This window comes from Octodon degus, unplaced genomic scaffold (assembly GCF_000260255.1).
Source record: "Octodon degus isolate 3935 unplaced genomic scaffold, OctDeg1.0 scaffold00098, whole genome shotgun sequence".
Lineage (NCBI taxonomy): Eukaryota > Metazoa > Chordata > Mammalia > Rodentia > Octodontidae > Octodon > Octodon degus.
This window is the reverse complement of record NW_004524674.1, coordinates 5,342,700-5,364,926: the sequence shown is the minus strand read 5'-3', so window position 1 is coordinate 5,364,926 and position 22,227 is coordinate 5,342,700. Positions and strand designations below refer to the sequence as shown.

At 43.6% G+C, this 22,227-nt stretch overlaps 1 protein-coding gene across 1 annotated transcript in view; it reads right to left on the bottom strand.

The window, feature by feature from the left end:
• Dnah2 (dynein axonemal heavy chain 2) overlaps positions 1–22,227 on the bottom strand; it is a 117,773-nt gene that overhangs the window by 81,065 nt on the left and 14,481 nt on the right. The window contains exons 5-14 of the mRNA XM_023723334.1: positions 15,275–15,503; positions 13,578–13,688; positions 13,150–13,388; positions 12,223–12,414; positions 11,487–11,644; positions 10,964–11,051; positions 10,176–10,381; positions 9,569–9,698; positions 9,129–9,311; positions 7,725–7,939 (exon numbers count right to left, since the gene is read on the bottom strand). Coding sequence (XP_023579102.1) covers positions 7,725–7,939; positions 9,129–9,311; positions 9,569–9,698; positions 10,176–10,381; positions 10,964–11,051; positions 11,487–11,644; positions 12,223–12,414; positions 13,150–13,388; positions 13,578–13,688; positions 15,275–15,503 — 1,751 coding nt within the window. The remainder of the gene's footprint in view (positions 1–7,724; positions 7,940–9,128; positions 9,312–9,568; positions 9,699–10,175; positions 10,382–10,963; positions 11,052–11,486; positions 11,645–12,222; positions 12,415–13,149; positions 13,389–13,577; positions 13,689–15,274; positions 15,504–22,227) is intronic.

Sequence of the window (22,227 nt, the reverse complement as noted above, 5' to 3'; positions counted from 1 at the left end):
CTCCTTCTCCTTCTTCTTCTTCTTCTTTTTTTGCAGTACCAAGGATCAAACTCAGGACCTTGCACTTGCTAGGTATAGCAGAATAATCTAATAAATGCAATTATTTTCCAGGGCTCATCTATTCATGATACACAGTTTAAGAGATTGTAAGAGAAAAACTTTTTTTTCAAACCCAGAAGATCTCCACTAATAAATATACATTATTTCTGAAATGGTCAAAATTTTGCAAAATGAGTGACCTTCTCACAAACACAAATAAGCCATGGATCACTGGACACGAAGAAGAGCCGCCAGCTAGGCAGTCCCATACAGCTGTAATTTCTGCTAACCAAGGAGCTGAGCCTAGAAGGTTAGGGGGGAGTTCAAGTCCAGCCTGCACAATGTAAGGAGATCTCATCTCAAAAAATAAAAACAGAAAGGCCAGACTCAATAAAAATTTCACCTTCGAATTACAAACCCAGACAAATGTCCAGCAAACAAAGAGTAGAAAATGGTTGTGTCAATCATGCAAGATCTTTAAAATCTTAGTGCCTGTATGTTTTTCTTAAAGAATGGCTGTACTCTACCAAAACAAAGGCATAAACCAAGAAACAGAAAGAGGAAATAGAAGACAAGAGGGCCAGGGTTGTAGGGCAGTGGTAGAATACTTATTTAGCATGTGAGAGGTCCTAGTTTGATCCCCAAGATCACAAAAGAAACAAAAAGTCAACAAGGGTAGACTCAGAAAAGCTCCAGGATGTTATGTTAGTAATGGCCTCGGAACTGACCAGTCAGACAGAGCAAGAGCACAAGGGAGGGACGGATCTGAGGAAGTTATGAAACTAATACCATAGCTAATATATCAAGAGGGAAAATGTTATTCAAAGGGATGTTATTAGTTAATTTGGAAGAAATAATGATCATAGTGTGCTAACAAAAAGATTATTATCATTAATAATTCAAAAAAGGGGGGCCGGGGAGATGGCTCTTTGGAATAAGCATTTCCCTGGCAAGCGCAAGGGCCTGAATTCAATCCCCAGTTCCACAAAAAAAAAAAATCAAAAATATCTAATATCATGCAAACAAAGAAAGAATTATAGTAGTCCCCTTAGCCATTTGAGACTCCAGGGCCCCCAGAAGCTACCTAAAATTGAATAGTTCTGAACTCTACATGGCCTGTTTTTTCCTATGCATACATATCCACAATAAAGTTTAATTTGTAAACTAAACACAGTATATTAATTATAATAATAATAAAATAGGACAATTATAACAATAAATTCTAATAGAAGTTGTATGAATGTGGTCTCTCAAAAACGACAAAATATTTTTTGTATTGCTGTTACAGAGAGCTACTGCATATGACTTAATTTTACTCAGCTCAGTGGTCAATAATCCTAATAGAGTCATAAAATAAACATCAAATAGCAATTTGACCAAAAACTGTGCTACAAGTATATGGGGAGGACAAAAGGTCTTGAATAAAATGGTGGCATTTCTAGCAGCATATACATACTCTTGTATGTTCTTCAAACTGGAAGAGTTTGCCCCTATGTATAAACATCAAGGAAAGCTCACTTGGGTATGCACACTAGCCACAAGGAGCCAAAATACAGTATCTATTTATTTTTCTCAACTGAACAGGATTTTCAAAATAGCTATCAGGCAATATTCACTTTGAATCTGTCAACTGAAAGATTTGGACAGTACCTTCCTGAGGTGGAGCTGAAAATCTTACAATCTTTTATTGTATTGACAACATAATTTTTTTATAAATCCATAGTGGGGAAATGTTCTTTTTTTTTTTTTTTTTTTAGGTCCTGGAGATTGAACTCAGGATGCTGCGCTTGCCAGGCAAGTGCTTATTCTACTGAGCTATCTCCCCAGCCCCCTGGCAAATGTTCTTGTAAAATATTTTTATAACATGTCCCCAAATGTATCATCATGGAATAGAAGTAGGAAAGTAAAGCCATCTGAGTTCAGTGCTGTTGGCCCAGAATGAACTGACCAGGCAGAGATGCACAGTAAGAGACAAGCAAGCTTTGGAAACAGAACATGACAGCCACCAGTGCCCCCTTTCCTGCTCTGGGGAAATTCCGCTCTGCTGTGCACAGGGTGATAACACAGTCTCTCAGGCAGGACCTAGGAGACATCTGCAATATGTTTGTGTTAAGTGAAGGCTGTAAAGCTGGTCTGGCCATAAAATGTGGTAAAAGCCAATTTGGACTTTAGAGTTCAAATATTTGGGATATAAGGTGGGATAACAAAACCTTTTGTGGGATAAAATAAATACTATTAGGGACTGGAAGGTTCCCAGAACTAAGAGAGAGGCAGGTAATTTGGAGGCCCATTAGGACATTCCAAAAGTATGCTTATTTCAAGATCTTAACCAGACCTTGAACACGAACAATAAACCCCATAAAGTTATCTGCACTCCTGGTGAGTGTTAATAAGTTTTTGAAACTGAAACTGTCTTAAGATTTCTTTATGGATTTAATGACCCCAAACTTTTGAAAATCCTTTGCTTACCATTAAGAGTTTTCTCCTCCATTATTTACTGGATTGGAGCAGTTTTATCTTAAAACCACAAAGTAAAAACATATCTTGTATCTTTCTTAGAAAACCATTGCCAAAGGACAGGAATAAATACCTCTTCAGTTTGAAAGAAGCGTCTAGCTATTATTTGGGTTTAACATAAAACCAGGCCATAAATATTTGGCCCAAAGTGGTCTGTTTAGGCTCTACTGTAAAGATTATGCAAAAAGTACTCCAGATAAGAAATGATAACAGAAGCCCAGTACTTTAAGTAGATCGACACTGCTCAACCTTTCAGTAAGTATAGCACTAGAGAGGAGGAAAAAAAAAAAAAATACAAGGTGCAAGAAACACAGCAAAATTCCTCCAGAACAGAATACTCAGAAACTTCTTAGAAACCGTACAATTTATAAGTCTGTCAATAGTGGACACGTTGGTTAAATTAGAGCAGGGTGGTAGTGCAGAATACTATAAGCCATGAAAAAAATTAAGCAGCTCTGTGTAAACAGAATGGAAAACCTCTGTATATATTAACCTTAAAGAAAGGAGGTTGTGGGGCCAGGAAGATGTCTCAGTAGAATAAGCACTCGCCTGGCAAGCACAAGTGCCTGAGTTCAATCCCTGGGTCCGCCAAAAAAAAAAAAAAAAAGGAGGTTGCAAATGTAGTTAGGGAAATGCAAATTTAAAAAATACTGAGAGGGGCTGGTGAGATGGCTCAGTGGTCTAAAGCACCTACTTAGAACAAGCTTAGCAAAGCACAAGGGACCGCGGTTCAATCCCCAGCACCACATGCCAGCCAGCCCCGCCCCCTGGTGGGCTGAGCTGGCCACATACATAAATAAATAAAATAAATTAAAAAAAAAAAAAAAACTTAGTTCTAAAAAAAAAAAAAATACTGAGAGCAGGGTCCTGAGTTCAATCCCCTGTACCAAAAAAAAAAAAAACTTAGATTAAATTCTACACCAGAGATTGGCCACTATCAAGAAATCAAATCAGGACAGTGACTCTTAAAAAGCTAGCAATTTCATTTGACCCAGCTATTCCCCTTCTAGGTATCTTCCCAAAAGAGTTAAAAACATTTGTTACCGTGCTGCATGCTTACCCACACTCACAGCAGCACAATTCATAATAGCTACATCTTGGGAGCAGCCTGGATATCAACCAACAGACAAATGGATAAAGAAAATGTAGTGTTTATACAACAGCGGAATACTACTCTACCATAAAGAACGATAAACTCGAGTTATTTGTAGAAAAATAGAAGCACCTTGAGACCATCATGTTAAGGGAAACAACTCAGACACACAAGCGTAAGTCTTACATGGTCTCTCCTATATGAAAAATTCAAATAATAAATAAGAAGCAAAATAAAAGATAGCTGATAGGGAGGTAAAGAGACAGATCTTTCTCAAATGAGAAGGGGATCGAGAGAGGGAGGGAGGGGAAGAAAGAGGATAAAAAGAAGAATTAAAATGTGTTAAGTACAGGTGCCAACTCCACTCAAGGAATGTAGACATTATGTACTGCAAACACATACTAATAAAAACATTTTAAAGATTTTTCGTGGTGTCTTTTTATTTTGCGTGCAGCAGATATTTTCGTTATTATGCAGTGTTGTGTATGGTTTACATCCGGTTGTCCCCAAAGCCTCAAGAGCTGGTAGGGCTTTTGAAAGATGAGTGCTAGGGAGGCAGAGCCGCCCTGCCATCACAGGGCAGCCGCTGGTTGGGAGAGCCGGGCCCGGGCGTGGCTTCTGTACAGCGTACCTCTCTCTCTCCCCAGCTCCGCCCTTATCTCTCTGCTTCCAGGAGCAGCCCTGTTCCCTCCCACCGGCTGCTCCTGCCTGCAGCCTGCCAGCCCACCAGGACTGAGATGAGTGCTGAAACGGGAGCCAAAACAAGCCTTTCCTCCTTTTGCTGTGGCTGTCTGGGGTCATGTCTCACACCAAAGAAAGGGACTAAGACACGCAGTAATTAATGGTTACCCCGAAGCACGGGGGCTGTATGCTAGATTTTCACTACTTTCTTTATGTAGTTCTGTATCAGTTGTTTTAAACAAAAATCATGTGCTACTTTTGTAATTTGAAAATACCTAGTCAAGATTTTAAAAAGTAAAGGAAAACAACCATGTGGAAAAGGGCAAGAGTGATTTTTAAAAACCAGCTGAGTGTGATAGCAGCATTCAGGAGGCTGAGGCAGGGGGGTCACTGTAAGTTCACTGAGGGTTCAGGCTGACCTGGAGTTTACCTAACAGGCACGAGACCCTGGAGTCAATCCCCAGCACCACCACCAATGCCACCAAAAAGTGGTTATCTCTTGGGGCCTCTTTTTCTTCCCTTACTTTCCTACTTTTTGTGACTTTGCTAAAATACACCATAATTAATTTCACAATGGAAAAATAAATATTTGGAAATCACACAATATACAAAATAATTTTCATGTTATGCTATTTCTATTTCTTTAAAAAGGATGCTTATGCAGGCATGTATGCCTGAAATGTTGCCAAAAGATCTGGGAGCACTGCATCTTCAGAGAGAAACTGGGTTATGGGGGAACAGTGGTGGAGGGAGACTTTTACTCCATGCCTTTTTGCAACTTGAATTTTGTACCATGTGCATTTATTAGCCCTTCTAAAAGGCTGAACTGTTTTAATAATTAAAACTGTATGCTACTCTGCTAAATTTATCTTATTGATTTGTTTTTGAGATGAGCTATGCTGCCCAAGCTGGTCTCAAACTCCTGGACTTAAATGATTTCCTGTCTCAGCCTCCTGCGTAGCTGGGGTTAGAGGTGCACACCACCACATCTGACTCCTAAGTTCCTAACTCCTGTGTTTCTTGTGGTGTGTGTATGTGTTTGTTTGTTTGTTTTTGAGGCAATTTTTAAGGTAAAAATAATGTTTCTTAGCCAGGCATGGTGGTGCACACCTGTGATCCCAGCACTAGGGAGGCTGAGGCAAGAGAACTGCTGCAAGTTCTAAGCCAGCCTGGACTACATAGTGAGTTCAAGGCCAGCCTGAGATACAGAGCAAGACTGTGTCTGAAAAACCTAAATAATAATAACATTAATGGGGCCAGAGATATATCTCAGTGGCATAAACACTTGCCTGGCAAGCACAAGTTTGATCCCTGGTCTGCAAAAATTAACAGCAATAATAATAATAGTAATAATAATAATGTTTAGTGACTGCTTATTCTATGAGGTCATTTACATGTTATCTTGTCTTATGACAACCTCAGAGTTTTTTTTAATTAAAAAAAGAATACAAAAGGAAACTCAGGGGCACATGGTCCTGAGTTCGATCCCTGGTACCCCCAAAAAAAAAAAAAAAAGGAAACTCAAAGAAATGAGGTGGCTCTCTTGGGTGACATGACAAAAGCTCTCCCCCAGAGCTCAGGCACTAACTCGACTGCCTAGCACTGAAGTTTGTACTTTATCCACTCTCACTGGCTGACCCGGAAGATGAGAGGGAAACAGTGGCCAGCCAGGGCTATACAGAGCATTTTTTTTTATCTCCTGCCTCAACTTTTGTTTTCTCTCACATTTAATATGTAATGGCTGGTTACTAGTATTGAATGAAACTCTGATTCAAATACAGTCTTTTCTTTCATGGTAGAAGGAGGACAGGTGCCACATGTATTCACGTCCATTCTAGTCCAGGGGTGTCTGGTGCTGTACCCTCCTGGGTACTCAGCTCAATGGGAGAATGTTTCTTGCGGATTCAACACCATTATGTGCCAGCAAATGCTGTGAACATGCTAACTCTGGCCTAGAATCTCATCATAGACCCTTTTTTTTTTTTTTTTTTTTTGGTGGAACCGGGGATTGAACTCAAGCCCTTGCACTTGCCAGGGAAGCACTTATTCCACTAAGCCATCTCCCTGGCCCCTTCATCATAGACTCATGAAGCAATGTTTATAGCATGCTTCTTGGCCATAGGGCCGTAGGCTATGGGACCACAGGCCGTCTCAGACATCCCGCACCAACTACAGCTTATCCGAAACCTCTTCCATTCCTTCCTCGCCCTCTGCTCCGTAATTCCTTCCTCTTTCATGTATCTCTGATGTCCCATCCTCTTCACTAAAGGCTTCGCCTCTCCACCACCACCTGACATTCAGCACTGCTTATCCAGCCTGATTCTCTCGCTCCTTTTCTCAACTGTAGAGTGCCACCTCCCCCGGCTGGATACGTGAGGACTCATCTTCTTATACACAGGCCTTCGCTAGCACAGGCACAGCCCCTTCTCCACTTGTGCCCAATAAATATGGGCCTTATGGGTCAAAGCCAGCCTAGGAGCACAAGAAGAGATGCCCACTCCAGGGCACAAGAGGAATCAAAGCCAGTCACGTGGGAAGTTATTTCCTTCTGCCTAGGAAAAGTCTGTTACAGAGGTCTGTAAACTCTACAGACAGATGTCTTTCCTCACTCCTTCTTTCTGGCCCCCTCAAGGGCAGGGACATTTTCATTCTGCACCTTTATTCTGTGCCTACCTCAGTTCCCAATGTATTCAAGGCACTTGCTGCATATTTTTGAATAAATTAATTAATGTGTTAGTCATATCTTCAAAAATTATAATGCAAGAATGCCATAATTCTAAAACTAAAAATAGGAGAGGACATGATCATTTTTTTTTTAAGAGGACATGATTTTACAGCCACATCTTATCAGTTCTCATGAAAGCCCAGGCCATGGCTTAGGGCTTGAATGAGTTAGCTGAGCCATTATGGCCATCTAGTGGCAGAATGTCTACATCACTGGTTTAGTAGCGTAGGTAAGGAGGGGATTGTTTTGTTTTCAGTTCCTTTCTCTTTTTTTAAAAAAAAAAAAATAAGCTATAAAACTAAAATTAAGTGAGAGCACCAATTATGATGGGTATGCCTGTAATCTTAGCGCTCAGGAGGCTGAGGCAAGAAGATCACTGTGTGTTCAAGGCCAGCATGGGCTACTTAATGAGACCCTGCTTCAAAAAAGGGGGGAGGGTATAGCTCAGCAGCACAGTGCCTACCTGGCAAGGATGAGGTTACTACAGTATGAGAGAGAGAGAGAGACAGAGACAGAGACAGAGACAGAGACAGAGACAGAGACAGAGACAGAGAGACAGTCATGTAGACAATGCAGAGAGAAACCAAAAGATAGGATTGAAACTTGAAAGAGATGGAGAAGGACTAGCACCAGGATAGCAAGAAGGAACCAGTGTGCGTCATCCTATACTTGTCAAAGTTGACATCCAGCATGCCCGCCTTCTCCTGGCTGATTCGCAACAAGGGGATGTCCAGCCGCCGAATGCAGTCCTTGTCCAGAGTTGATGTCCATTCTTGGAAGGTTTTTCGAACCATTTCATCAATGGCCTGAACCATCTGCTGGTAGGTGTGCACACTCTCCTCTCCAGTCCCAATGTGAGGCAGGAAATGGGCACCAGAAAGGCACTACAAGGGGAGAACAGAGCAGGGGTGGGCTCTTTCCATCTTCCTCCAGGCCAAATCACCTCTCCGAGACCCCAACACATGCATACACGTGCACCAATAATACGTGTAAGGCTGGCTGTGGAGGTTCATCGGCTCAAACAACACAACAGGAAGACAGCATTATATTGAAAAATGAGGAAGGACACCCAGGCACAGCGTGAAGGAGTCCTGGAGGAGGGAGAAGCATGGAGATTCAGCACAGGAAGAAAGTTGGGAGAAAAAAAAATAAATCACAGTGGAATCTAAGAAAAACAGAAGATGTGAAAGTAGAAGGGAGGCTATTAGAGGATAGGAATAAGGGGGCAGGGGAGGGCGAAGAATCATAGCAGGTAGAAATGATCAAACCATGTTACAGGCATATACAGATATCCAATGCACAAAAAAAAAAGAAAGAAAGAAAGAAAGAAAGAAAGAAAGAAAAGAAAAGAAAAGAAAAGAAAAGAAAAGAAAAGAAAAGAAAAGAAAAGAAAAAGGGGGCCAGGGAGATGGCTCAGTAGGATAAGCGCTTGACTGGCAAACGCAATGATCTGAGTTCAATCCCCGATTCCACCAAAAAAAAAAGAGACAGATATCCAATGCAAAGACCTGCTCTTCTGTCCAACTAATACACACTTAATAACCAATTCATTCAAGTTGAAGAAAAACAAGGTTGAAAACCAGTCACAGCACTTCCAGGGCTGTGTTAGCCCAGGTATCTGGAAGCTGCCTTGTGTTCTCCTGGAACTAATCAGGCAAGAACAGGTCACTTCCTCAATGACTTTTGACCCATATTCCCCCAGAAAACTTTTAAATGGTTTTGCCTGGTTTCTTTGTGCCTGTTAGTCCAGGGCCAGCAAGACCTGCCTAGGTCTTAGATCAGCAGTTTGTATTCCTCTTTTGCTGGCCCAACTTCCTCAACACTGATCCTGTTCCTCCTCTCCACCCACCTAGCCACGAAATTCCTCAAGTGACCTCTATTCTACCAGCCACTGGTTCCCTCTCTGTGAACCAAACCCAGGGCCTACCTCACTGAAGCAAGCTTGCTGGTCACCTCATCTGACAGTCTCAGGTCATGAAAACCCAGCAAGGAACCTTTCTGGACCTGCCCTGCCCTCCCAACCTCTAGCACAGCCACTCAGGGTCTCACTGGGGACAGAAGCCAGGCACCTACATTCATGACCCTGTCGATGCGCCGCCGGAGGATCCTCATCCAGTGTGCCTGCCCCGAATACTGGGCCATATAGGGCTCCAGATAGGGCCACTTCTTGTTTAGCTCACGATTTACGAGGGCCAGTTCATTGTTGAACAGCATGTACAGATCAACCGCCTTCTTGTCATAAGTTCGCTTGATGGCCTAAAAAAGAGAAAGAAGCAGATGACATGCCCTGTAGAGGTGGGTCTCTGTAGTCTCTTGTCCCTAAAGAAAGCTCTGCTGCTCAGCAGAAGCCACAGTCCTTAGAGAGGTGGGAGCCAGGGTTACAGATGGAAGTAAAGAGGCACGGGAGGTTCAGCGGGTGGGAAAAGGTGTATGTGTGGGTGGATGGGACTTGGAAGGTTCTGGTGGAACTAAAGGAAAGCAGAGAGAACACAAGGTGGGGCAGGTGACCATACCTCCCGGGTTGCCAGCCTGTGGAAGGTGTCCAGGAGCAGCACGCCATGCTCCACGTCCCGCACTAACTCAAAAGCTGAGGTGATCAGGTTCTGGGTCATCACTTCCAGGTCCTTGACTCCAGTGCGGAATCTACACCATCAGAGAAGCGCACGGTAGAGCAGGTGCCCTCAGCAGTGACCCGTGGGTAAGGAAACTCCCCCCACCCCACCCCCGTGCTGCTCTGCCCTGCTCTGCCCTGCCCTGGGGCTTGCTGTAAACCAGACACTGGGCTAGGTGCTTTGCATCCATAATTTTATTCCTCTAAACAATGCTAGGATATGGGTTCTACAATTAACTCATTTTCAGATGAGGAAGCAGTGGCCCCAACTGAGTGTCATCTGCCTCATGACACATGCCCAGCACGTGGCAGAAAAAAAGACCCAAATCCCAGAGGCTGATCTGGAACCCTGAACCTGCCCGGCCACCTCCCTCCCTGGTGCTCTCTCCCACCCTTCCCACCACTGAGCTGATCTGCTCTCCGCCTCCCCTTTGCAGGTTCCACCACTCCTCCCATTCCTGTCTCCACAGCTCTCCCTCCCTTGCCCTACCAGCTTTTCATTTGCTCACTTATTATAGTCTTCGTGCCAAGAGGTGTTCTTGACATCCAGGATGCCCCCGCGGACAGCTCGCAGCATGTGCAAATTTTTATGAAAGATATCCTCGATTTCTAGCAGGTTTCGTGTGATCTGGGGCCCCTGGGCACCAAAGAAGCAAGGAAGGGGACCTTGCTTCCCATCTTCCCAACGGGCAAAATGGTACTGACAGTCACACACCTGAAAAGAAGCCAGCATGAGAACGCCTGCTTTCCTTTCTGAACTTGTGCGTCCAGAGCACTCTTTGATACGACTTCAAATGTGTAAGAACTAGGGAAGATCAACCAGATGCAAGGGGGCACTGGGATAAATTTGGGCAGCAGAATGAAACGAGATGCTAGGGCAGTGATAACAGGAAAAGCCGAAGAGGACAGAGTGGTGCGAGGGAGAGCCAGGGCAGGTAAGTTCTAGCTTTAGCCTTTTTTTTTTTTTTTTTAATTTATGTATTTGGTACAGGGTCTCACTATGCAGCTCGGATTCATAAGGACCCTCCTATTTTCAGCCTCCCCAGCAATGTGATTACAGGCATGCACCACCACACCCAGACTTGGTGGCCCACTCAGTGCTCCCGTGGGTGGGGTTGGCACAGCATGTGGTGCCAGGGATTGAACCCTATTTGGATCGGACTCAGTCCGCTGAGCTATCTCACTGGCCCTAGCTTTAGCTTTTTAAGCCTCTGTTCCATCTGCCCTAGCTCCTGCAGAGGGGTTCTGGGAGGTCTGAGGCTGGCTTTTCTGACTCCTTCCCTGACAGTCTTCCCACCTCAATTAGGTCCTTGCAGCGCTGCACAAAAGCATCAACCTGAGCAAATATGCTGGTCTGGTCTAGGACCCAGCCCCGACTGGAAAACCTGCATTAGGAGAAAGATGGACTGAATTAAAAACTGGAACACTAGGGGTCAACCTGCTCATGCAAACCAGAAAGTACTTTCCTTGCATCTCAAAGGAAGAGACTCAAGATGACAAAACCAGAAAAGAGATGTGGTACCTGAGTTCTAAGAGAAGGCTTACACAGGGTGGAATTTTATAGAGTGGACCAGGGTTGTAGGAAAAGACCAGGTAATTTTCCTGGAATCTGGAAAAACAGATTATGAGAGCAGGGAGATCCCAGGGTTACGGCTAAGTATCTGCTTTCAAAGAGGAAAACCTGGCTGGATGAAGTTATTGTTAGGTCTAGAAAAACAATCCATAAGCCTCAAAAAATTCACATGAAAGGAATCAAAAATATCCCCTCTGGAGGAATGACCAGGGAGCAGCATCTGGGGAGGTCGGGAAAACCAGCCTACTGAGTATGCATCTGCACAGCCCGCAGATAGTGATCTTTCCAAGCATGGCAACAGGAAATGCAGCCTTGGAGGTCCTCCTTGCTAGAGGAGACGTATCCCTCAAAGATCTGGTCCAGGGAGATGGCATGACAGCACAGGCGGATAATCTCATTGCTCATCTGCGAAAGGGCACCCAACAGCTTTGATTATCAGCCTCGTTTCCACACAACCCCTTCTCCGCTTCTCCCTGACTGTGCCATAGGTCTCCTGAGACCCATCTCACAACAGGCTTTCACCACTGGGTTCTACATGCACTCCTGATCCCAAATGGTCTTTTGCTGCTCCTGGGCCCAACTCGGCACATGCGCAGAGGGCTCAGTGCCCCCTCCCCCACTGCAGACACTATCTTGGGAATGAGAGAAAAGTGGCCTTCTCTTCTGCACAATCCAGCCTGGGAGTCTGTCCTCCCTCCCTCCCTCCCTCCTTCCCTCCCTCCCTTCCTCCCTCCACATGCTCCCCCTTCTCAAAGCCCTTTTTCTGCCTAAAGCTCCATGCATCTAGAAACAGAAGTCCAACCCAGACCCCAGCTCTGAGCATCCCTAAAGCTGAGGATACAGGGAGAAGTCTCTGGTGTGTCTTCCCCAGCTTTCTGACAGAGTATTATCTGCCAGGGGATTCCACCATCTTCCAAATATCTGAGCCCTGTCGACACCTGAGCTATCCTACCACCTTCCTGCCTGCCCCTGCATCCACACACCTTTCGGAAGAGGGAGGTCAGCCTTTCCCTAGTGTTATAGTAAGGAGAGTTGACCCAGATAATGCGGATGAGGCTGATCAGCCTAGGGAGTTTGCTGGAGATGTCCTTAGGGCGCATGAAAGCCAGTTCCTGGTAAGGTTCCTTCAGGATTGACAAGAAGGTCAGGTTTGACTGTGCCTGGCTAGAGCCATCCTGGCAGCAAATAGAAACCAGGAATACATTCAGCCACTGGAAAGAACTGATTCACAGCAGGTACCTTTTAATTCATTTTGAGCACCATCCTGATGGCTCTGCCTGTGAGCCCTCCCAGGGAGCCCCACCCCAGAGTCAACATTTCAGGTCTCTCTATCCTCTCAGGACTAGAGTGTGTACATATATATCACCTTTTATTCTATTTTTTCCACCACATACTGGCAACTGAACTCAGGGCCTTTTGTACAAAGTTACATTCCAGCCCTATTTTTTAATGTTTTATTTTGGGGTCACTAAGTCACCAAAGTACCCAAGCTGGGATAGAATTTGTGATCCTCCTGCCTTAACTTCCCAGAGTACAGGGATTACAGGTGTGCATCACCATGCCTGGGTCAATAACCACTTTCTATAAAAGTATTTCAGACTGGGAAACTAGGCGCTGGGGCTGGTATCTATTCCTCCACTTTCTCTGATTGAAGTCAGAGCTTTGTACAAAGCAGATATTCTATAGTTACTGATCAACTGGCTGACCACTTCCATCCCCTCCCCACAGGCGTCACCCAGTCCCTTCACGGCCCTATTCTTGACCAGGGCTTTAGCTTTGTCTGGCTATTTTATGGCCCAATTCCCTTAACACCAAGTTGAAAATCTCACCCAGGGAGAGTTCCTCTAGCTCTGAATCGTACAGACTGCGCATCTCCAGTGTGACCCCCAAACTCTGGTCCATTCACATACCTGAATCTGCTGAGCCAGTTTCATGAAGGGCAGCAGATAGGATGACTTGGCGAGGCGCAAGATGGCCTCAATGTGCTGCACTCCCTTCTTCACCAGTTGCTTGCTGATGCCAGACAGGTCCATGCAGCGGTTGCGCCAGAACTCAATCTCCTCCAGAGGACCTAAATTTTCTCCTGTCTCCACAGTCTCCTGGGCACTGAGCACCTCCTTTATCTGCCTGGTCCAGTGGATCATGGAGGCTGGGGGAAGGGGTATGAAAACTCTTACATGTCTTCACACTGCTGCTTCTCTGTGCCTTCCCCCTGTCCATCCCACCACCACCAGTGTGGCCCCCACATAGTGCACCTAACCCAGCTCCGTTGTCAGCATCCGGGCCACCTCTTCCCCTCTGCACTTCCCACTTGATGCTGGCAGTGCCAGCCACTCACTTTCTAGCCGCTGCACCAGCTCTTTGTCCTTCACTACCACCTCTGGCTTCATGTTCTCAGTCTCCGCAGGGATGTAGAGAACAGTGTGCCCCTCCAGTTTGTAACGAGTGTCTGAGAAAGGACCATGGGAGTTCAAAAGATGAGTTTTTGCTGGCCCACTATCAATCATATAACCACAATTGTGTAATTGTGGTGGGGAGCCCAGAACAGACAGTCCACCCTTCATATCAACAGCTTCTGCGTCCACAGATTCAACCAGTCACAAGCAAAAAATATGTTTTTAAACACTGTATCTTTGTTGAACATATACAGACATTTTCATCATTAGTCCTGAAACAATACCATATAATACCTATTTACATAGCATTTACATTGTTTTAGGTGTTATAATTAGAGACTTTAAAATATACAGGAGATGGCTGGGGATATAGCTCAGCGACATAAGTGCCTGACTAGCAAGTGCAAGGTCCCAAGTTTGATCCCTGATACTGCAAAGTAAGTAAGTAAGTAAATAAATAAATAAAACATAAGAAAAAAATAAAATAAAACATAAGAATGTTGAGTAGGCTATATGCAAATACTACACTATTATATGAGGGACTTGAGCATCCTAGAATTTTGGTATCCAAAGGATCCTGGAACCAATCCCTCATGATACTGAGGAATGACTACATATGCATTTCAGGACAGCAGGCAGCAGAAACTATGACTCACACTTTCTTGACATCAAAATAGAAAAATTAGCCTGGCATGGTGATGAAAGCCTGCAGTTCCTAGTACAGGTGGCTAATTCAAGGGCAGTCTGTGCAACTTAGCACGATCCTGTGTCAAAACAGGATAAAAAAGAGCTGGGGATAGAGTTCAGTGGTAAAGCACCTGTTTAGATGTAAGAGCCCTGTTCAATCCCCACCTGCGAAAAAGGAAGAAGGAGAGAGAGAGAGAGAGAGAGAGAGAGAGAGAGAGAATATTTCAGAAGGCAGAGGAATCCCACATGGAGGTATAATAAGAAACAGCTATAAAATAATTATATAGCGAGACTCTGTTTCAATAAATAAATAAATAAAATCCATATATGCAATCATAGTACAAGTTCCTTCAAATACCCTCCAGTTGTACAACAGCAAAGTATATACGGATTAGAAGGCAGATTCTTTTTTTTACCATTATAGTTTATTTACCTGAAACCGGTATTTATCATCCAATAATATTTGATGTTATTTAGTCTTTAAAGTCCAGAAGACTTATAGTTTTTATTTAGGATACTAAGGACACGCAGAAACAAAACATGTGTATGTGCATGTATTTAAACACGGGATACAAACAGTGAAACTGGTTACACATAATGAGATTTGATTAATATATATATATATATATTTATTTATTTATTTATTTATATTTATATATTTTGAATCGAACTCAGGACCTTGTGCTTGCCAGGCAGATGCATATCCCACTGAATTATGTCCCCCACCCTCAAATCTTCTTTTAAGGGCTGGGAACGTAGCTTATTATTAGAGCACTTGCCTAGCATGCACAAGGCCCTGGCTTCCATCCACAGCACCGCAAAACAAAAGCCTATTTGAGTATATGTAATTCCTAGCACCACAAAAAGGGCAGATTCCCGAGCAGGATGAATCTGCTGCCTTCGTCACAAGCTCTACTAAGAAAAAATCAGCCACTCCAGCCTTCCTGCTCACCTGTCAGGCTGGCCAAGAACTTGTGCAGATGTGAAGTAAAATGATTCCGAATGCTCTCAGGCCAGGATGTGTTTGTAAAGATCTGAGGGGCGTAGATCCCACTAAGCAGCCGAAGCAGAGCTGGGATATAGGCACCCCGGACTGTCCCAAACTGCACTGTTGCCTCGAAGTTCTCTGCAGTGATGGGGACTGGTGCATGGCGAATGAAGTAGACCAGCTGGTTCTGGGTCTGTATGAAAGGCAATAGAAGAGGGCTGGGGAGATGGCTCAGTAGAATAAGTGTTTACCTGGCAAGCACAAGGGCCTGAGTTCAATCCCTGGTTCCACCCCCCAAAAAAAGAAAGACAGACAGACAGAAATAAATGAGAGCGCAGTCTGCAGGCCCCATCATGAGGCCCAAAGGAGTCTGAGGCTCCCCCTCTTGAAGCCTGGCTGAATTCTTTGACACCAGCACCACCCCCCAAAGAAAAGGATCTTGATCCTTTTCTAAATGGACAAAATGAGTATAGGGGCTACTTCCTGTTCTTCTCGGAGACATACAGACTCCACAAACAGAGATGTGAGGAAGAAATGCAGAAAGCACGGCTTGAGAGTAGGGGTTCTGTATTTTATCTAGCTTGGCTCCAGGACCTCACATTAATCTAGCATTTGCTGGATGGATGGGAGGGATGGATGGATGGATGGATGGATGGATGGATGGATGGATGGATGAACAGATAAAGCACCTCAGCCATGGAAAAGCATAGAAATAAAAGACGACTCTTGAGGATTTCCTATTTCAGTTGCATGTACTTTTCCTCGAGTTTTTCATTTGTCTTTCTATTCTGCCATTGGTCGATTTTGTTGCTGCTCACTGTCATGGTTTAGCTCGAAAATGTCCTCCAAAATCTCAAGCAGCTCACAGTCACCCAAAAGTCCACTGCCTAGAGATTAAATATCATTAGCACTAAAGAAATGGGGAGATAGATCTTTTGTGAAAGGGAAGAGGATCGAAGGGGCTTTGGAGGGTGATTTGGAGTCCACTGTCTAGAGATTCCTCCTGCTCAGTACGTGGTTGTTGAGTGAGTGGGAAAGGGTATAGAATCTGCCCTTTTGGTGGTGCTGGGAATTACACACACTCTCTGTTCATGGAGTGTGTATGTCTCCAGGAAGACAGGAAGTAGACCCTATACTCATTTTGTCCATTTAGAAAAGGGCTATGGAAGAGGCTTCTGAATAAGGACAAGGCTTGCTCTTAGGACAAGGCTTCTGGCAGAAAGAGGTAGGCCACCAGGGGCCTGGAGGGTTTACCCCTTCCACCTCCTCTCTTCACGCCTGCTTCCTGTCTGCCATGCCCTGAGCAACCCTCCTCTGCCTGCCTTGGAGCCAGGCAATTACAGACTGAAACCTCTATAAAATGTGAGCCGAACAAACCTTCCCTCCTTGAAGCTGTGGGTCTCATGTCTCAGCCATGAGAAAATAACAAAGACACCTACATTCAGGAATACATAATTGTATTAATTACAACTAAAATATTCTAAAGTTCTGACTGCTACATACTTAGAAAGGTCACTCCTACCCAAGATCAGATTCATCTCTTTTTTTAGTGATTTTTATAACAACTTTTTGTAATTTATTTAACTTGAAAAATGAAATAAATCACAAAGAAGAAATAATTATCCATCTTTTTTACAAAATGAATTCTTCCCACTACCCAGAAACAAAGCTTGTCATTTTATGTGTATTTTTTTAAAAAACTTAACTTTTGTTCTTTTCTCTGACACATGGTCTTGCTATGCAGTTCCAGCTGTCCTAGAGCTCACTTTGTAGTCCAGGTTGGCCTAGAACTCACAGTGATCCTTCTGACTCAGCCTCCGAATACTGGGATTATAGGTGCGTGCCACCATGCCTGGCAACATCTATTGTTTTAGTAAGGTAATACACATGAATCATAAATCACTGAAAGGACACAGAAGGGCTGGGGATGGAGTTTCGTGGTAGAGTACTCGTGTAGTGCTGGACTAGATGCAGGGGGCTGGATCTCACTGTTGTTGGAGAAGCACACACAGGCAAGTTCAAAGATTTTTTTTAAGTCACCTAAAAGTCCACTGTCTAGACATTAAGTATCATTAACACTAGAGAAATGGGGGGATAGATCCTTTATGAAAGGGAAGAGGACCAAAGATGGAGGGAGGGGAGCAGAGGGAGAAGGAAGGGATGAAATGAAACTAAGATGTGTAATGAATGCACTAGCTCCCCATGAGGAATGTAATCATTATGTACTGCAAACATGGTCTAACAATAAAAATCAGGCTGGGAGATAGCTCAGTGACCTAAGCACCTGCCTGGCAAGCACAAGGACTGGGGTTCAATCCCTCGTACTGCATGCCATGTTGGACCCAGAACTCTGGACATACCATGTCGGCCACTGAAACTTGGCATGGTGGCACATGTCTGTAATTCCAGCACTGAGGAGGCTGAGACAAGAGGATCACTAAGAGTCTGAGCTGTGTAGTGAGACCCTATACCAAATAAATAAATAAATAAATAAATAAATAAATAATAAAAATTGAAGCCAAGCATGGTGGAGGACACCTGTAATCCCAGCACTGAGGCTGGAGGATTGCTGGAAGTTCAAGGCCAGTCTGAATTACAAATTGAGACCCTGTCTCAAAACAATAAATAATTGGGCTGGCCAAATAGCTCAGTGGATTAAAGCACCTGTAAGCAGGTGCAGGGGCCAGGGGTTCAAGCACCTGGCGTGCCAGGCCGGCCCTGCCCCCCAGGGCACACCAAGATGGCAATTGAGACTGGGTGTGGTGGCACCTGCCTGTAATCCCAGCTCTTGGGAGGCTGTAAATAGGTGGATCACTGTGAGTCTGATCTAATAGTGAGACCCTGAACATCCTGTACACCCTTCCCTAAAATACAAAAAATAAATAAACAAATAATAAAATTGGGAAAAAAAAGAACCTTGAGAAAAGATTATTCAGGGCTAGTGATATAGCTCAATGGCACAGCGCCTGCCTAGTAAGCACAAGGTCCTGACTTGGATTCCAGGTTTTAAGAAAATATATATCAGACATTTTCCTATAGACACATGACATGTGATTGAAAAATACAGTGAATGTTTACATTTTTAAAACTTTACCAAATTAAAGTTTATCATATTGCTATTCATACCCCTCAAAATACTCCTTCCAGTTTTGAACACATTTGTTCCAGTCCTGAAAGTCTTCTGAATTATCATTAATTATGCACTAGTGGCTGCCTCAGTCTCCTGAACGAATTTAGAACACTTATCCTTCATGGGCACTTTGACTTTGGAGAAGAGCCAGGAATCACACAATGCAAGATTGGGTGAATAAGGGGCACAAGGACACCCTGTTGGGTGGCACTCAGCAGCAGCATTCACTGTATTTCGTTTCTTTTGTGATACCGGGGATGGAACATTCACCATATTTTGATCACACCTCATAAAGACATTCAGGAATGGAACATCCAAGGACTGTTTTCACAAAGTAGCAAGAATGATGGGCTAAGTGTGTCTGAAGTGAAGGACAGTATCAGAGGGGGATTAATGGGCAATGTATTTTTTACTATAATAACGTTTTTATTATTTATTTTATTTATTTACTTGGTACAGGGTCTCACTACACAGCTTGGACTCATAGTGATCCTCCTGTCTCGGCCTCCCCAGCACTGGGGTATCAGGCATGCACCACCACGCCCGGTTTTAGTGGCCAGGACAGCTACACAGTATGTGGTACCAGGGATTGAACTCAGGCCCTTGCACTTGCCAGGGAAGCGCCTATTCCACTGAGCCATCTCCCCGGCCCGAAAAGCATTAAGTTTTGTCACTGCCATTCAATTTTAAGTTTTACTGGCTCATTGCTCTGAAAGAGTCTTTGCCTTCTTGTAGTCCCTATCATTTTCCTACCATCTGCCATTTTTGTTTTGGGATAATGTAACATTAGCCAGGTTTATATGTAACCCATTCACATTCTATAATATAGCTACAATTCCCAAAGTTGTTTACTACATAGTCTTTTTTTTTTTTATTTTTTATGTATTTAGTGTAGGGTCTACAGCATCTCGCTACACAGATTGGACTCATTGTGATCCTCCTGTTTTCAGTCTCCCAAGCGCTGGGATTACAGGTACATTATTTAATGTACTACTTATTTAAATTGAACGTTCATCAGTTCTCTGTTCCTGTTTTTTTCTTTTCTTTCTTTTTGGTTTTTTGAGACAGGGTTTCGGCAGATAGTTCAGACTGGCCTTGAGCTAACTTTGTAGGCCAGGCTGACCTCAAACTCACAGTGATCCTCCTGCCTCGGTCTCTGGAGTGCTGGGATTACTAGTGTTCACCCCCAGACCGGTCCTGGCTCATTTCCTAACTGACTCTCAGAGGGTTGTTTCATTTTGTTTTGTTTTGCAGAGCCAGGGATGGCCCTTGGGGGACCTAAGGCATACTGACCACACATAGTGCTCTCCCACCCAACTACACTGTCAGTTGACATTGTTTCACTTCTGGTTTTCTTAAATATGGGTCTGAAGATTAAAAGCTATTGCCTACTTGCACATTTTGGCTGGAAATAATGCCTTTGGGGCCTTGTGATAGTTAACTGTATCCATTTGAGTAAGAAACATCCAACTAAATAAATCAGGATAGCTCTAGGTGTGGCTGACATGTTCACTGAAGACAGAAGTCCCACCCTGGGTGTGAGTGACAGCAACCAGTAGGCTTCCATTCACCTGAAAGGAATAAAACGGAAACAAAGAAGGAAGGTTCACTTCTGCTTCTTTTTGTTTTATTTTTGTGGTTTTTTTGGTTTTTGTCTTTATATTTGTTTTTGTTTCTGAGACAGACTCTATTTGCAGTTCAGGCTGTCTTTTAACTCACTAAGTAGTCCAGGCTGGACTCAAACTTCCTCCTGCCTCAGCCTGCAGAGTGCCGGGATAACAGGTGTGTGCCACCACATTCAGCTTTACTTTAAAATAAATCCCCAGGCTTTTCTTTCCTTCACGGCTTTGATATTTCTAAGAACCCAAGCTAACTATTTTCTAGAATATTTTTTCTTTTAGGAGAGAATATATTTATTAGGGGAAAGAAGCTTCTTTTTGGGAGAGGGACAGAAGGGAACCCAAATGGGGTGAAAAGGAATCTGCCTTTTTTAAGGATTTTTACACAGCAAAACCATGAAGTCAGACAGGTGGAAGGTAGAAAACATGGGAACTCGCTAGATGGGCACGAGGTAGGATGAAACTAGGGTCAACCAATAAGATTACAAGCATAGGGGCAGGGGAGATAGCTCAGTAGAATAAGTGTTTGCCTGGCAAGCGCAAGGGCCTGAGTTCAATCCCCGGTTCCGAGAAAAAAATAAAAAAATTGCAAGCATAATTGCTCAGGTATCCAGATTACACTTATCTGATTGCTTCCTCATTATTAGATTCAGGTTAAATACTCTCTGCAAGAATGACACATAAGCAAGGCATGGTGATACACCTCTGTAATCCAAGCACTCTGGGAGCTGAGTCAGGAGGATCACTGTGAGTTCAAGGCCAGCCTGAACTACACAGCGAGATCTTGTCTCAGAAAACAAAAAACGAAACAAACAAACAATGTGCTTACTTTGACAGCACGTGTTCTTTAAAACAATTAGTATCCTCAAATTTTAATATTATAACCAAGATGTATATTGACATTAAGCACTGAGTGATTTTTGTGGAATATGGCACGTCCCTTGCATTCCCAGATTGGTTTCTTTCTGCATTCCAGGAAGAGTCTTTATATTTTAATCTTTACATTGTGTATCATTTCTTAGCTGTTTTTACTCCATTAGATAGCTATGCCTGTCTTTCAGGTCTATTAGCTTCTCTCTAATTGTGCTAGTGTCTCTGGCCCTTTCTTCTGCATGCCTGTGATTACCCCGGGCTGCGCCTCCATCTCAGTGACAGGATTTGCAGCAAGAAGAGCTATTCAATTCTTTGCCGTCTCCAATCCACTAGTTTTGTAACATGCTGCTTTATTCATTTCCTAAAATCAGCACTCTCCCTTTCATCTCATTCTCACCTTTTATCATTTCATCTCTTGGCTTTTTTAAAAACTGAATTTGTGTTCTTATTAAGTTGTATTATAACATGATGCTGTTGTGAGGAATTTCCTTCTGTTCATTCAGCCCTGTTGTCCTCCCTTGCATGCTTTCTTTTTTTTCTTTTTTTTTTTTTTTTTTTTGCCCTTGATATAACACGCTTGCAGTTGCCATGCAATTTCTGTTCATTTTGCTCATGCTTGGGAAGTTCTGTGAATTCATTCTTTTGGCTCTAACCTACCCGGGGCGACTTGATGTCCCACTGTGAAAGGCCAGTTTATTCTTCCTCTTGAAGTTAAAGTGAAAGGATTAGGTATTTTATATGTTATTCGCTTTTCTCTAGCCTAAGAGACTTGCATGAGGGTATGCGCAGGTGGTTAGGCTATTTAAGGCAGTGTTGAATCTTTGCTAAAACAACCAGGCTCTTTCTCTCTTGCAAAATTTTATCAACCTTCAGCAGTGTGCTCCCTCCAGCTGAGGTACACCTTCCTGCAGCAGAGTGGGACACAGGCACGATGGAACATGGCATGCTCCCTTGGGCACCATTTTTTTTTTTAATGTGTGACTCATTTTTAAAATTGACTAGATATGATTACACATCTTTCTTTGTTTACTCCAGGGGCTATCTGTAGGCTTCTGTTGTGTTTTTACTGGTATTTTTTACTTGTTTTATCAGGTATTTAGGAGTAATTGGGGAAGTGCACTGCAGATGGAACCCAAGGTCTTGTTGGGGGTAGGCAGGTGCTCTACCCCTAAGCTATACCTGGGGCCTAACACTGAGTTACATTCCTAGCCCTTTATATCTTATTTTGAGACAGGGCATGACTCAGTTGCACAAACTGGCCTTAATCTTGCCACTCGCCTGCCTCAGTCTCCTAA